The sequence below is a fragment of the Chinchilla lanigera genome, unplaced genomic scaffold (assembly GCF_000276665.1).
Source record: "Chinchilla lanigera isolate Chin_1 unplaced genomic scaffold, ChiLan1.0 scaffold00069, whole genome shotgun sequence".
NCBI classification, from domain to species: Eukaryota; Metazoa; Chordata; class Mammalia; order Rodentia; family Chinchillidae; genus Chinchilla; species Chinchilla lanigera.
In genome coordinates, this window is record NW_004955470.1 from 5,963,400 (window position 1) to 5,980,798 (window position 17,399).

At 42.1% G+C, this 17,399-nt stretch overlaps 1 protein-coding gene across 1 annotated transcript in view; it reads right to left on the bottom strand.

Annotated features, from left to right (window-relative positions):
- Positions 1 to 17,399, bottom strand: part of Aff3 (AF4/FMR2 family, member 3) — a 383,610-nt gene that overhangs the window by 163,248 nt on the left and 202,963 nt on the right. Inside the window, exon 7 of the mRNA XM_005400832.1 lies at positions 3,156 to 3,236. Within this exon, the coding sequence (XP_005400889.1) occupies positions 3,156 to 3,236 (81 nt within the window). The remainder of the gene's footprint in view (positions 1 to 3,155; positions 3,237 to 17,399) is intronic.

Below are 17,399 nucleotides of genomic sequence, written 5' to 3' on the forward strand. Positions count from 1 at the left end.
TTCTTTTTCCATTTGTACTTGAAATTCTGTGCCCTTTAGGATGGGTAGTAATGTATCTTTTTCCATGAAAAGCAAGATGCTTCTTTCTTTTTTTTTTGTTTTTTCTCCAGTACCGGGAACCGAACTCACGACCTTGCGCTTGCCAGGCAGGTGCTTTTGCCACTGAGCTAAATCCCCAGCCCCAAGATGCTTCTTTCTTAAAAGCTGAGTGTTTTAGCTATAGTTGAGCTTCTTTTCTTTTTAAATAAGTTTTTATTTTACGGAAAAATAAAACAAAATTTCATAACAAAGTAAGAGAATAACAATGGTCAATACACTATCATTTTTTCAAAGCAGTTACTTAGGGTGTAAGATTGATAAAAAAGATTCTGTCTTCAAAGGAAGAAACAAACAGGAAACAGCATATATTTGAGTTTCTGTGTGTTAGATTTCCAGATCTTTTTCCTCTTGCATAAGTGAAACTTTCTATCCTTTGATCAGCGTTTCCCACTAAGCCCTCCCTTCAGCCCCTGGCAAACAGAGTTGTACTCTGGTTATATGCTGTTTGACTATTTGGGATTCTACATATCATTAGTAAGATCATGCAGTATTTGTGTTTTGTGTCTGGCTTATTTCACTTAGCAAAAGGTCACTGATATGTGTGCCATAAGAAAAATAACACATATGAATGATATGCAGCATGATATATCAGAAATATAACTGTAGGGAACAATACTATAGTGTTGTATTGCATATTTCAAATTTGCTAAGATGGTAGATCTTTAGAAATTTGCTGAGAGGGTAGTTTATTGTAAAAAAAAAAAAAACAGGAATTATGTGAGCTTGACTGTGATGATTATTTCACAATATATACAAATATAAGAATATGATGGTGTTCATTTCAAATATACACAATTTTTATTTGTCAGTGATGCTCCACAAAGCTATAAAATGAAATTTTTATGCTGATTTAAAATCTCAGTTTCATCTCAGGAGTTAAGCTGTTGCTTATGCTGAAGTATTTATGTGAAATGAACAAAATACATTTTGGAAAAGTTGTAACAAAATATGCTTTGCTTTGTGACCAGTTACGTCAAAACTTAAACTATGGATATGTATGGATGATAAAAAATACTATACTTGTTTGAGTGAATTGGGAATCAGCCATTATTTGGGCCAGATTATGCTCAAAGATTGTAAAGATTTTTAATGCTATTCTCAGTGTGCCAAGATGCCACTGGAAATATATACTACAGAAACTATTCAGTTATATTTGTCTAAATGCCCCATTCTTTCATTAGTTCTTATCTGCAAAGCTTAAACTCTTTATTATATGGTATTTTACTAAAAATGTGCACCAACTTCTGATTTAAACAAGTTATTGGGAAAGAAGTAGACATATTGAAAAAATAGAACAGAGTCCTGAAACTAATTCATCTATTTATGTGAAATTAGGAGAGATCTAAAACTACAGTAAGACAATGATGAATACACTGGTAGTTTTATTGTAATTTACCAACCACTGAAAAACCTAAAACTAGAATTCTGTGTCACACCCTCTGTACATATGAAATATTAAAAAAAAAAACCTAAATGCTGTAAAAGAATTAGAATAGAGACCATTGTTAGAATGTTAGAGCAGGGCACATCTTTTTGCTTTGACATTAAAATTAAATACTTTTATAGCATAAAAGGCACATAAATAAGGTTACAAAAATGGTTACATTATATATAACAGACAAATGAATAAGATATAAGAAGTTCCTACAAATCATTTTTATGAAGTGGCAATGGATATGAATGGGTAATTTGCAAGGGGAAAAACAGTCACTGCCTGAGCTTAGAAGTAATTGGGGAAATGCAAATTAAAACAATGAGGTATCAACTTTTCATCCATCATACAGACATAATGATAAAATACCAGATAATATTAATCATTGGCTAAGATATATAAAAAGGACCCTTGAAACATAGCCAAGTGTAAATGTGGTTCCTGATCGCTCTAGTGCCATAACTCCTATTGTATTTGTCCTTACTGAGGACAGTCCTTAGCAGGCATACAAAGGAGAATTTACAAAAAGTGTTGGTGGTCCCAGTGCTTGTCATGACAAATGACAACCTCTATGTTCATCGCAAGGAGCTTGGTAAAATAAATTATGGCAAATCCATATACACAACATTTTGCTGCTGCTCAGAGGGAGGAAGAAAATCTCTATAGATTCACAGGGAATGATCTTCAAATACCCTTTGTTAAGGGAATTAAAAATCAACTCTTAGAATGGAATTTACCATTGTGATTATAGGAATGAATACTTCTTTCAATAATTCACTCTAGAAGCTTGTGATATTGACATTTAGCAATGTTATTTACATATCATGGTGATCTGGGGGAAAAGCAACTCTTGGAAAAATGCTCTTAGTACTGTACAACTTAAGAACTGAAAAACTGTATATAAACATATGTGTCTACAATGCACAAGGAAAATGCCTGAGATGTTCCACCCAAAACTCTTGCAAATAACCTCTATGCTGGGAAATTATGGCTAGGAGCATCAGGCATGTTTTTTCTTTCCACTGGCACAATCTGATCTTCAATAATGAATATGTAAGTTACATGCCAGTCATATGGTTAAAGATATTTAAAATAAACATCTATTAGATTCATATATTATTTAAATGCATTTTGTGGCTGATTTTTTTCGGTGCTTTTCCTTAGAAAATATAGAAACCTCTTTTTTAAGCCCCAGAAAACATTTCAAGCTTTAAAAAGATAGCTAAGAGAAATTGAATAGCACATGTCTTAAAGTCTAAGACATTCATTGTAACGTACACCATTAATTTAATAACAGCTTTTCAGAAAGACAAACAGGACATACAATTTGGTTGAGTGTATAAAATGATTGTAAGATGGATTTCAACCTCACAACTGTTTTCGATAAAGACAATTATAATGAGTGTCACATTTTGTATAATACGGAAAGGTAGGTAAGTGAGATGGCAAGCGTGATTCTTTTTTGATGCATAATAAACACAAGCTTGCAAATCATAGACGGCCACATTGATGTGACTCTGGTAGGGATATTTACACAGCAAAAGACAGCGCAGTGTGAACCCACTGCCCCCTGCAGATGCCTGCGTGAGTACAGCATATCCCCCTGAGCGGCCCAAGATCTTACCTTATTGGGAAATGGAAATTTGCTCGGTTCCACTTTGGTGGGTGCTTGAACAGCAGATAGTGGTGGAAGCCAGGTCATCTCCTGGAGTTGGGAGGGGGAGATAAAAACAAACAATACTGTGATAGACAGAAGTCTCAGAGTCAGTAGAGGGTTAGGGTGGCTCCACACGCCTGCTTAGAGGTTAGAAAGGAGGTTAGAAAGGACAGGAATGCATAAGGAATAAAACGATGTGAAGCCTGCTTTTATGATTTGTTTCCCTAACTTGACTTTGACCCATTCTTGATTTCATGGCTGTGGCCAGGCTCGCTTCATAGCTGAGAAAGAAAAGGACTGTCCTATTTTCACTTCATGTAAGCCTCTGAGAAAAGGAACATCCCACTAGTGAAAGCTCTGTGGAAAGCACCGTACAAAGGAGGCTTGGACTGGATTCCAGAGAAGTCATAGGAGTCTCTGAAGGAATGTATGGGGAACTTTAATTTTAGGGGCCTTTACCGGAGGACTTACACATAGTATCAGAGACAAATAATAAGTTCCCAGAAAGTTCCACACATCACTTTGGCCTTCATAGCAAAGCCATTCATGGCGAATTGTAAAAACGTATCATGTGCATGAGAAAAAGTGATGCCAATTTTTATAAGCCAGTATTGAGAGTACAACTTGAGTTACATGTACAATATTTTGTCGTGTGCTTTCTGGCACACACTGTCACTGTACTGTGGGAGGAGGACGGAAGGGTGTGTTATTTGCTTCTAGTACCCTCCTTCAATTTCACCTCCTGGAAGAGAGTTGCCATCCATAACCGATGATGGGATTAAACCAACTTCTGATGACCAGGAAGTCAAGGCGGAGTTTACATACAGGTTCAGAACCTGTTTCTTGGCTGGCTTGCACTTCCAAACCGAAGCAAGCATGGAAGCGTAGCTGGTTCATTTAAATGCGAATGATGCATTATCTCTCTTGCAGGGCAGTGTCCTCACCCCTTCTGGTAGGTGGTGGGGTGCTGAAAAGGGATTTCATTTAGTAATGGAAGGATGGTCTTGCGCCTGTTTTCCTGGGTTACTCTCCTCCCCACAGCCTCTGATGGGGCAGAACCCACACAGAGATGGAAGAGGGACAAGCGTGGCCAGGGTCATCCTGGGAGGCTACGTTGTTTCTCCCCCATCACGACACATGTGCTGCAGGCACGTAGCTTTCAAGGTGTCCCTTCTCTTGTCTGCAGTCACCGAGGGTTTCCATGGAGAACAAACGATCCAGTGTCTCTCTCTCCTCCACTACTTGGTCCCCAAGTATCCACCAGTGCCTCGCAGGGGGAGTTGTTCAACACAGCTGCCACGCTGTGTTCAGCATAGAATCTGACTTTGTCCAGGTCTTTCTCAGGGGAGGGCACCACGTTGTCCAGGAATTGGTCAGCTCTTGCCTAGATCTTTGCTACCCAGACAGCTTTGAAGACAAAATGAGTTTTCCTCGGCTCCCAACCTTGTCCTTCCTAATGCTCAGCAGACCCTTTGCACCACTGCTTCTCTTTCTACTATAGGGTTTCGGATTTTTCTCTTTTGTTTAAATTACTGGCTAGAATAGGTGTATGTTTGCTGTAAGTGGCATTGAATCTCTGCAGAGAAAGTTAATCAATTACAAACACTTGAACTGATCCCCTCCCCCACACCATGGGAACTGTTTGATATATCCCAAAGGCCAACCCACTCATCAGCCACTCAGTAGCTTCCTTTGCAACTACTCTTTGGCTTACATAATTTAGACTGTGTGGTCCTTAGGATCCAAAACTGATAAATACAACGAACTACAAGTGATTAAACACTGGACTTGCAACACAATCCCCGTCTGTCCATGTTAACTTTGTACAAATTATTTGATGATTCTATCTGCCAATCAGCACGCCATATACACACATTCATTTTGTGTCTGGTTATTCTAAAAATCCTCAAGCAATGAACTATTTATATGTGTCCTCCAGCTACTCAGGAATAAAGGAAATGGCAAGTTCATTAAAATATAAATGGTAGTACCATGAGCTACTTGCCAGCCCCGTAGTCTTGACTTTAACTCTGATCTTTGGACTTTAGTCTTGAAGAATCAGAATCCTGGTGTTCCATGTGTCTCCAATCCATTTCTCCCACCAAGAACACAAGCACACTAAATTGTTCTTGAAGTCTAACACCCAGCATAACCACCTAATGGACATCTTCGTTGGCCCATCAAGAGCCTCCCCTGTGGTGGGAGTCATTCTTAGGCCCACTATAAATCCCCTGAAAATCTCCGATTTGGGATCAGGCTCTCATTCTGGCTTCTTGGATCTTATACCTGGGCTGTGAGGAACAGACAGCTGTGCCCGGTGGTGAAGGTAGAGGTTTGAAAGCTCAACTTTCCTGAGTTTGGACCCTCCATGTGGGAAGGGCAATGATGGCGAAACTTTTAAGAGACGAAGTGTCCAAACTACCATCCAAAACCCAGTTATTTATTGCAAAATGTCAGCACTGCAATTAAATCTGGATGTCTGATGCTCAGCTGCTGGGGTGACGTGGCTCATGTACCAACAGAGAGGGCTTAGCAGCACCAGTGCCCCAGGTCCACCACCACTGGGCTATGGCAATCCTTGCCACATCTTCGGCATTCCTCAGACAGTATTCCTGCATCTTGTGATTTTCCTTGACCTCACTCAGGTCCTCATCTTCTCACAACAGGTGACTTTTCCTCCAAAGTCACTGAAAAATATTGGGACTTTTGGGTCTCGGTGTCCTTCAAGGACGAATGTATTGGTCTTCATGACCGTGTTGGCCAACCCCTTTCCTTCCCTCTGGGAGACTGAAGTCCCAGGCACCTCCCACCTTGACTGTGCCTCTGCCCTGGGATCTAGTTCCACCAGCACCCCACAGGTTTGCTTTCACCTCCAGTCTTTCCTTGTCCGGCAGCTTCTTCTGGTGGTGAACAGTGAAGGCCTTCAGTCCTTCTTGTCTTTGTCTCTTCTTTGCTTATTCTTTAGTTCTCTATTTCACGTAATAGCCAGTGTCTTCAAAGGACCTTCTATTCTTGCTGTTTTGATACCATCTCTCCTAAAGCAACCATTTCTTCTTTCCCTTCCTTTTTTTTTTTTGACTTATCAATCAAAACTGTTGAACTGTTGAAGACAACACACGGGAAACACTGCAAACCACAGGCAAGGCAAGAACTTCCTAAACAGAGTTCCAATAGCACAGAAGATAAAATCGGGAATCAACAAATGGCACTGCTGAAAAATGGCACAAATGAAAAAGCTTCTGTGTTTGAATGCTCCGTGTCAGTCTGTACTTCCTTTCCTTCCCCTCGTGATCTAGCTCATTACTGTGGCTTTAAAACTCATCTAGGACTTGCAGGGTGCTCAGATGGACGCAGCTCTCACGTGCCCCCTCTCGGTGCCTGCTGACCCTCTCCACTGTTCTACCATCAATTCAAACTCACTATGTTCATTTAAAACTGATCATCTTCTCCCCACAAACGTTTCTTCCTCTTATATTCTAGGTCTTGGTTAAGGGCACCAGTATCTAGTAACTCTCCTACTTAGGATCTTGGAGTCATCCTAGATTCCTTCTTTTCTATCACTCCCCTCCTTATGACATCAGTAATTCACATCTAGTAAGCATTTAAAATATAAAATGTGATCCACAATGTATTTAACATAATTTCCCACCAACCCCAAAAGATAGGGCATTACACCCTCATTTTATAGATGAGAAAACCCAGTCACTAAGATGAGGTTCGCTGCTCTGCACAAGCTGGGAGCCTCTCTTCACTTCCTCTTGTCTGCCAAGCTGTTTTCTGTTCTGTCAAGACCCAGTTCCAATTCTGCTTTCCTGTGAAGCCATCATGGGCCAAACTAAGGTTTGAGCCAGTCTTTCCCTGTGCCCTGTTCCCTCACTGGCCCATACAGATCTCGAAGAGGATATTTGTCTCCTGACTTGTGAGGGGTCTCTCAAAGGTGGAGAGTGTGTAGTCTGGCAGGACTCCCAGAGCCTAGGACAGAGCCTGGGACAGTGTGTGTGCTCAGGACCTTTCGGAAAGAATGCCAGATTGCACAGCATCTCTCTAATGACCCCACCTTTCCTCCTTTTCTGTTACCTGAACTACATCCTAATCACACCACCACCACTTCTAACCCGACTCACAGCTTCCTGCCCTCTTCTCTTTCCTCTGTTTCCATGCACTCCTCCACATGGCTACCAGTGAGTTTCCTAAGGAGCGGGTCTAACCAGAGAACTTCACTGCCCCAGAGTATTTGCAGAACATCATTGTATCCGTAACAATAATTACAATCGCCACCATGGAGACAGGGACGATGGGTCCTGCTGTGCCTCACGGTTTTTAGAATACTGCCTTGCAAACCCTTCATCTATGCCCAGCACTTGAGGTAATAATCATTATCTCCATATTAAAGGTAAGGCAGTTAAAGCTCAAAAGGATTAACTGATTGGTCCAAGGCTGCTCATTTCATAAATGCCACAGCTGAAGCGTGGCCATGAATCCCTTGTGCTGTGCCCTATATTTGCTTTTCACTCTTCTGCATTTGCCCTCAAAGACTTTACCCTTGTACACTAATTTTTCTGCCTCATGCCTTTTCATTGATCTACAAGTCCGCACCCACGTGATAAGCTCATCTCTGCTTCTACTGACGCTGTCCCTCTGCATGCACGTCCCTTCTGCCATGTGGTTCGGGGACCCTCACCACCCAGGAGGATGCCTCTCAAACATCACTTAGGTCTTCAGGCCTCTGCTGACTTTCCTTTTATCCCAATTCGATATGACAGTTCCCATAGAATGACACTCCAAAGCACTTACACTTTCTTCTTTCACACCATCTCCTGTGTTCTGTTTTGTAGCTGTCTGACAACGCACCACAATCTACATCCAACCATTTCTCCCGCTTTGCCTGCCCTTCCCTACTATTGTGATGAATAAATAATCGTACTTAGGAGACTTAATAATCTCTTTCAAGAGCATTCAATTATAATAAACATAATCCCCAAATAGGAGTCCTAATAATATCTTTGAAGAGCATTTGATTTGATAAACATAATCTCCTACAGAAGGACTATAAATTCCTCCTGAGAGGGGTGATATCTACTTATCTTTGTGTAGACTGGAGCTGCTTCCTTAGAAAGTGCTTAATATAAACTTGCTGAATTGAAATGAGAACCCACACTTCAATGCAAACTCACTTGCTAATATTGCGTTAATTATAGCTAAGAGTTTCCATATGAGTTTTTCATCGAATGAATCCTACTAAATACATGAAGAGCAGTAAAGGCAACACAGTTATTTAGAACATTTAGGTCTATAAAAATTTCCCCAAACATAAGAATTATTTGCATGGATTATTTGTAATTTAAAGCAAATATGAAATATGCTATATAACACACATATAAAATAAAATGCAATTTATAATTTGGAGTGGCTTTGTAAGATTGATTATCCATTCCATTAAAATTCAGCATTAGGGTACCTGGGAAAATTAAGGGCAAATAAACATCTTCATTTCCTCTTTGGTCACTCACAAGCTCAGCAAGCTTAGGTAAGCCGCAAGCTTAGTACAGTGATTTCAAGCCCTAGTCTTTAGAATCAATCAGATCTCAGCTTGTGGCTTTTTATAACCAGAGGAAATGCAGATTTTAACTATCCCATGGTTTAATCATGAAGATTAAATGAGATAATGCATATAAGGAAAATACACCGTTCTCATTACATTTAAGCATTCATAAAAGAGCACTGATTTATATTAAGCTGAATTTCAAAATTCTTGTCCCTAAAATGAGAAATGTAATTTCTCTCTGAGTTTTAGTTGGTGGAAGTCTGAGACAAGAAAATCTATGAGAAAGCGTGTTTTCTGTTTTAAACAGACTATGGACTTGTGCAAATATAATCTTTGTAATTTAGCTAGTGATTATTTATACAAACTATATATTACTAAAACACAAATCTATACCAAGAATTATGATTGCTAAAGATGATTTGTACTTTACGCTGGAGAAAGGTCCCTATGTTTTTCTCATGGGAACAAACCACTGACAAAATAATAGCACCAATAAGATGTGATATACCAGCACTTTGGGAAGCTGAGGCAGGAGAATTGATTGTAGGTTCAAGTCCTGCCTGGGCAACTTAGTGAGACACTATCTGAAAATACAAAAAAGACAAAAAGGGGCTAGGGACATAGCTCAATGGCAGAGTGACTATGGGTTTGATCTCCAGTACCACCAAAAAAAGATTTAATAAAAACATTTTATCTGTACCTTATTTCCGGTGATCATTTAAAATATAAGCAAAAGTAAAATTTATCAATCTTGCTAAAATTTCCTTTAGTTTGCCTCACATTGTCTTCATAGAGGAAGAATGTAATTGTATCACAAGGACATTGTCCACTGTGCCCCATGTCTCTCCCACCCATGGTCCTGATCTTTACCATTTTATCACTGATTGGCTTCTCTTTACAGTAAACCCCCATACCCAACCATGGGGTTACATTCCAAGACCCCACAGGAGATGTCTGAAATTGTGGCTACTACAGAACTTGACATATACTGTATTTTGTCCCTGTACATCTGAACTATGATCAATTTTTATCTTTCCACTTAAAGGAAGCACTGGAGGACTTCTCTTCGATACATCTGAATCACCAGCCTTATGCTCTTGTGCTCTGGGGACATTAGAGGGTAAAATTAGGGTTACTGGATCACAAGTGCTGAGATACCTTGGCAGTCACTTTGATAACTGAGGCAGCTACAAGTGGCTAACAGGACAGTGGTGTATTCAGTGTAGAGACACTAGCCAAAGGATAGACAGAGATTCCTGTACACCACATGGAACAGCATGTGATTTAAAACTTAGGAACTATTTATTTCTGGAACTTTCCATTTAATAATTTAGGCCTGTGTAGACTGTGGATACTTGAAACCGTGGACCAGAGGGAATTACTGTAGTCCCAGCCGGCATCCTAACCACTTCCTGGACCACATGCAGGACAGATAACAACGTTTACAGCCACTTCTTCTAAAGCTAGCTAACTCCAATGTTGTGAGTGTGACGTATCTTCCTTTCTTCCTTCTTGTTCTTGGCCCTCAGGAATAAGGTCATCCTCGGTTCCCCCAGTGTGGAGGCCCTCAGTGTTCAGTTTAGGTTCCCCAGCCACTTCGATACTCTGCTGGGATTAAGAATCAACGCATCTGTCTTAATCCAGCCTTGCCTGTCCTGCCTCCCTGCACACATATGTAATTAGCCAAGGGACATATTTCTGGGAGAGTTCTTATTCTTTGGATAGGCTTTAAATGTCAAGTCTCTTTATAGTAAACACACTCACTCTTCTCCCAATATGAAGGAACAGATGGTTGAGTGATAAGGGTATAGGCTACCACATTTCATTAACTGTCTAACTTTTCTCTGTCCTTCATATACCAATTTTCAGGAGGCCACAAGGCACATGGGCATCCTCATGTCTTCTGCATGGCAAGAGGGCATCCTCCTGAGATCCACACTCTGATGCTGAGTGGACATTCATGTGCTCATCTGGCACAACCCTTTCTTTATCCAGAGGCCCAGTGTTTTGACGTCAGCTGCACCAGGCTGTTTTAGGGCAAATGGGAGGAGGTCCAGGGAATCCATTCACTCAGCAGTGTGATCTTTGTTATTTAAGAGAGAGGAAACAGAAACTGATCTTTAGCCTAAAGTCTAATCTTATAGAGTTCAAAGTGCACAGCTGTGAAGATCTGCAAAGCACAGTAAGTTTGCAAAGAGATAAAACTAGAACGACAGCTAATATTTTCTAGTGTCTTCTATTTCCACTTGTCTTCCAGGGTCTCCTGGTCCAAATGTTCAAGATGCTCTGTCACATGGTGCTATCCAGGAATGCTGCAGTGTTTCTGCCTGTTGCGTTTCTGTACAGTCTTACCCCAACCGGATGGGTTTACTTCTTCTGCTGCTCCTGCGCGCTTCAGTTTTTTCCTGCCTGTCATTCCAACTTCACTCACATTTCCACTCCTTCTCATTGTGGCCTCCTGGTGAAAGTGCCTGGTGCTGCCTGCCCTGAGCCCTCCAACTTGCGCACTACTGGCGCTGTGAATTTCCTTTGTGTGTACTATGTGGCGTGTCTTGGTTACTTTCTCATTGCCAGGGCAAAACACCTGGGACCCACAAGTTAAGAGAGGTTTATTTTCGATCACAGTTTGTAGAGGTTTCAGTTCATAGTCAGTTGTCTCCAAGGGAGGGTGGCATGGCAGAGGGACATCACAGAAGAGACACAGTCCATGGCAGGGTAAGCAGGAAGTAGCATTCAGAATCAAAGGAGGAGGAGGGTTATATATATCCTCCAGGCCACGCCCACAGTGACCCACCTCTTCCCACCAGGCTTCACCTCCCAGCATCACAACCAGCTATAAACCCATCAGTGGGCTAATCTAGTGTCACACACCCATGATCCAGTGTCACACGCCCATGATCCATTCATCTCCCCAAACCCCCATCTGTGAGTGTGTGAGGCTTTGGGGGGACATCTGGATATAAGCCATAACACTACACTATCAGATTATATTTTTTAAAACTTCCTACTAGAGGGGCTGGGGATTTAGCTCAGCGGCAAAGCGCTTGCCTGGCAAGCTCAAGGTTGTGAGTTCGATTCCTGGTACCGGAAGAAAAGACAAAAAAAAAACAAAAACAAACTTCCTACTAGATTATAAACTGTTCAAGAAAAGGGGACATGTCTTAGCACTCTCTTAGATTTCCCCTAGGGTGTGGCACAATATGTAAAAAAATAGGGAATTCTTTAGCCTCTGCAGAATTCTCTTTTCTCACCTGGGAGATGACGGAAACAATGCATTATATTGGTCCTGCCAAAAGCACAGACGGCTGCCAGAATAGAGAGAGATCACACTGCTTCTCAGTCTCTTCACCATGTCACCACCCTCGGCCCAATTTAGAGGTCTGCAGGAAAGGGGTGCTGGTCTCTGCAGGCCTGGTAAGTGCCTGTCGTTACCTCCAGAGGTCTTTGTGCTCAGAAATACGTTCTCTTCCAGGTCAGACACCGGATTCATTCTGGCACCGGAGAATAAATATGTAAAATGCTGAAGCTGATGCTTATGTGTAGCGCCGGCAGGTACAGAAGAGAAGGCTTTCGTTCTCAGTTTCTGTCCCAGAATAATCACTCGGCTTTTCAGTTCTTTCACTCACCTTATTTGTGGTCTGACTCCTATCAGATAAGAGTCCCTGCCAACAGAACTTGGTGACTTTTATCGCGCCACAATTGCTCTAAGTGCTGGGAACTCACAGGAGCACCGCAAGTGGGCAGGGGCCAAAGGCTCCCGCAGGCCCAGCCTTGGAGTAAGGAGGATAGCAGCAACTGTCCCTTCCAGATGGGACTGGACAGCCCATCCTGAGTGCCGTCTCACCTCTGGCATTTGTGGGGGAGGACCTGCCCCCAAACACAGAGTCCAGGTGAGACACAAACAAAGTCTGGGCGGACTGCTCAGAACAAAGAGATCTTGGTTCAAACGTTGGAGTCGGCCTCTCAAGCCATAGAAATTAAACACCATCATCATTCTACTCCTGTATAATAGATGGTTTAAAGTTTAAAAAAATAATAAATAGAGTACAGCACCTGGCTTTAAACTTATTGTTGCCCCTGCCCTTGCTGAGGTTAACTACGCAGGGATAAATGGGGTAATGATCAGTGGACTTGGTTTGAGAAACAACCTTCAATTCAGCTTTCACAGACTGATAGACTAACAAATACAAATAAACGCAATTGCTATTTTGATGGAAATGGCACTCATGGAAAGCTTTTTGAAAAATAGTGCCTGCTGGCGGTAAAAAAGAACTTTTTAAAAAATCTGGTTTTCAGTCCTAAAGCTTACCCTGCTGAAATGGCACACACCGAAACTGAAATTGATTCAGACATGGGTATAATTAAGCAAAAAATTGAAAACACTGAAAAATGAGGTTATCAAAAATCATAGTGAAGTCTTATTTTTTAAAAACAGGAAACCAAGGAATATGGTTAATTTGCGCCAGAATGAGGCCAAGAAGGGGATTCCCAGGAACTGCACACTCGTCCTTTGGCAACAACCAGTGGACTGATTCCAGGACCCTAGCAGATACCAAAGTCCCAGGACGTTCAAGATCCTAATGTGACAAGGCATAGTTCTTGCAATAACCTGTGGGCTTCTACCTCCCTATGTGCTTTAAATCACCTCTAGGTGACTTGCATCTCATTCAACACAAATGCTATGCAAACAGCTGTTACCCTACTATTTAGGGAACCATGACCAGAAACAAAAGTCTGTACACGCCCAGTACAGATAGTTTTCTTCTAGGCATTTTTTGTTTTTGTTTTTGTTTTTTGGTTTTTCTCCGGTACCGGGAACCGAACTCATGATCTTGCGCTTGCCAGGCAGGCGCTTTTGCCGCTGAGCTAAATCCCCAGCCCTCTTCTAGGCATTTTTAATCACCGATTGCCTGAATCTGTGGATGCAGAACCCTCAGATACAAAGGACATACTGTGCCTGAACTTTCTGGCCTCACACTTACTCCCTGGATAGGAAAATCTCACACTGGGACACTGCCTCGTCTAATTCAGTGCAGTGCCAGGGATTATGTACTTTATTGCTGTCCCTTGCCCTCATGAGGTCAGTCCTCAGGGATAAAATGAGATAGAGATCAATGGCCTCCGTGGGAGAAGCAGCATTCAGTTCAGGTTTCAGAAATACAAAATCCAAAAGGCCTTCAAACTGGAAGCACTGCACATTCAGACCTGCACATCACCCTTACTGCCTGGTTCCTAGGAGACCACTTATTAAAAAGCTGAGGCCACGTGTCATGTCTATCACCTTGTATGAAGCACTGCTCACCCTAAGGACATCAATCCCAAGTCATCTCCCTCTCCTCAGCCATCCTTGGAAACACCGGACATTCAGAGAGAGCACTGAGGAAAGGCAAGACACAAACCTCATGAAAATGTTTATTTTCATGCTCGATTCCTCAATTTTGGACTTCTCAGAGGATTCCTTGTTACAGGTGTGGTTCTGCCGGTTCCCATCTTACTTATGGGGTAGGAAGACGGGGTTGACCCACGTTGCTCTCTTGTCTCTGTGTTAAGTGTGTGCCTGTTCCATTTTCTCAGAAGCTTTTGGGACAATGAAAACCAGAGTTCTAAAATCTATTTTTAGATTCACCTGGCTTTCAGTGTTCATTTTATTACTTGCACTGAAAACACATTGTAATTCCCACCCTTCATTCTGGGAATGGTTTTAGAACTAGCATCACCATGTTACACGGTGCAATTTATACTGAATTTTCAGAGTTTGAAGAAGATGGGTTGCTGGAGCGCACGCTGCTGCAGGAGCTGAGCGGCTCTTGTTAAACCCAGGGGACTCAGGGTTCTCACAGAGTCCCACGGCCACTCACACGGCTGCTACTCTCCCGTGCTCTCACTCTTCCAGAAGCGCAGGCGTGTAAGAGTGCTAGGAACTAGCAAATAAGCAATCGTTGCTCTAATTTTAAATTTAAAACATTTAAAGAACACAGCTGTTAAGGAGCACTGTAAGGATCCCCCAAATCCTGAATCCAAGACCGGCACTTCGCTGTGTCATTTCTGAGAATAAATTATGCTACATCTAGGTATATACAAAGTGAGCCAAACACATGGCCGGCTCATGAGAAAGATCACGTTGTTAACTGTGCCACTGTTACCTTATCTCTGACTCATATGACAACTTTTAATGGTAGCGTAAACACACAGAAATTAGCCCTCCTGATAGACATATGGATTATGATTAATGTTTGAGTTATAAGTAACGATGAAACTGTGGCTTGCAACCATCAAATTGTTCTCCCATAAGCACCTAAAGGAAAAGAGGGCGTTACTGGGAACAGACAGGAAGGCCTGGTGGGGGCAGGGCAGAGGGGAGAAGGGAAGGGGAAGATAATCACATTCTTGGTCATGTTTTCCATGTCACCCACTTCTGCACCCCTTTGCAAGGACAATCTGGAAAGCACACTCATTTTGGGCAAGTTTATTTTCCTGATTATTAGTGTCCTTATCTGTAAAATGGTATTAAGAATCACGTGTCACAGGATTACTTAAAGAGTGATAAATATGCAAAGTACCAGCCTGTCTGGTACATAGTAGGTGCTCAGTAAGTGATAGTTGTTGTTATAATAAGTATTACCTTTATAATTACAGTCAGCAGCTTTTGGCTTGGATCTTGTGAAGGGAGAAGATAAATACAGAAGACAGTTATGAGGTTTTTTAAAAATCTATTTTACTCAGTTAATTATTTAATATTTAACTGGTTAATTATTCATAGTCAAATAGAAGGCATAATAAAAGTACGCTTATTAAACAATAATTTGCTTCCCCAGCTCTCTCTGCCACTATAGCCCCATGTGCACAGAGGGAAGGATGCGTGGTATCTTAGGCCTTGATATTTTTCTTTAAAGAGATAGTTAGGTGCAAGCAGAATCCACCCTCTTTATACAAGCTCAGTTGGGTTTCTAAAGAGTTTAGAAGTGTCACCTTCATGCCCATGGACTCCACAAAGGGGCTGCAATCAGGACAGTATAGGGGGTATTGGACCCGGGGTCTTCTCCTGCAACCCAAGGATGTAATGGTCAGGCTATGAAGACAGAAGTGGAGGTGGAAGAGCAGGGCAGGGGGCCTAGGTAAGTAGCAGAGCAAGATTCACAAGCCCAGACACAAATAAATCCAAATCCCTGTGGCCAGGTTAAAAGTCCTTGGTCTGGTAGGACTTCTGGTTGACCCAAGGGAAGGTTGGGCCAATTTGGCAGAAGCTTATTCCCCTTCCCTTCAAATGTTTCCTGGCTCAGCTCCCTTTGAACATATGGGCTAATGTCCACCCTAGCACCAAACCCTACAAATACTCTGTGTATTCTTATTCCTATATACACCATGAAATGCCTTTAAAAACCTAACCAAATACTTAGCATTCACAGCAGTCATAACGTTTGCAGTTTGAAGTGCAACAGCAAAACCAGCACAGATTGCCTTGCCTTTCTTCACAATTTCTTGGGCAGATTTGTTGCTCCTTCAGAGCTTAGAAATTGCAGTATATGAAATTTTCTTTCTGTAGGTCAAGAAAGTTCATCTTTTTACTTAAAGGAAACACTTCATGGCTTTTCTTTGGCATATCCAGATTGCCAGAGCAGCACTATTCTTGAGAGTTGGGGCCTTCATTAAGTAATTACTTGAACACAAGCACTGGGACACCATGGGAGTAGACCCCATAGCCAAAAGAGCTACTAAGTAACCGAGTGCCTCTTCCGCGCCTGGTGCTGCTCTGGGTTTCGGGACAGCACGGAACACAACAGGTGTGGCCTCTGCCTCAGGAAGTGCAAGTTCCACCGGGGGAGATGAGCAGTAAACAAGGAAGAAATCCATGTAAACACAACGGGTCTGTTGCTATTCCTCAGGCTCACCGGAGGTTGGCCTGATGAGGCTAATTAGTATTTTGGCCCAAAAGAGGAGCAGGAGAAGGCTTTGGTTGCCGTGTCAGACATCAGAAGGCCTGGACACAGTACGTGGTTTGGAGCTACAGGCAAGGCTGTGGATTTCATAAACTCACCCACGAACATCCCGTAGGCATCTTGTGCTAAGCATGGTGTCAGTACTGGGATTCAGCTGTGCCTAAGAACTCTGCCTTCATCGAGGCCACATTCTGGTGCAATGAGACAGACAGTGAACACACACGTGCGCACACACACACGCACACACAAATAGTGTGTAACATTACGTAATGTAACCTGGTGCAGCCCAGCAGGCGTAGTGTAATGATACAGCATCATAACCCCCCTTGAAACCCAGAGTCAGTACACTGGCTATCTCTGCAAGTGCCGAGTTGCTTGTCCTGCAAACATTCAAGATCCCAGGTGAAGTGGCGGGTCTGGGAATCCCAAGTCTGGAGCACCTGCATCCTCGGACTCTGGAGGAGCCCCACGGGAACGGCAGCAACCCCTGCTCTCTATTTTGTCTCCGTTTCCCAAACAACTGTTTTGCGTCAATTTGTTATTCTCGCTTCCTGAATACACGAAGTCCTTAATTCCACTTGGGATACCTGATGGGCTGCAAGTACAGAATTTCATTTTAATTTTTAATTTAATTGAAAAAAATCTTCATGTTATTTTTCTTATATAAATAATTCATGCTTCTTATTAAAAAGTTAAGCATTGCAGAAAATACAAACTGGAGGATGGCGA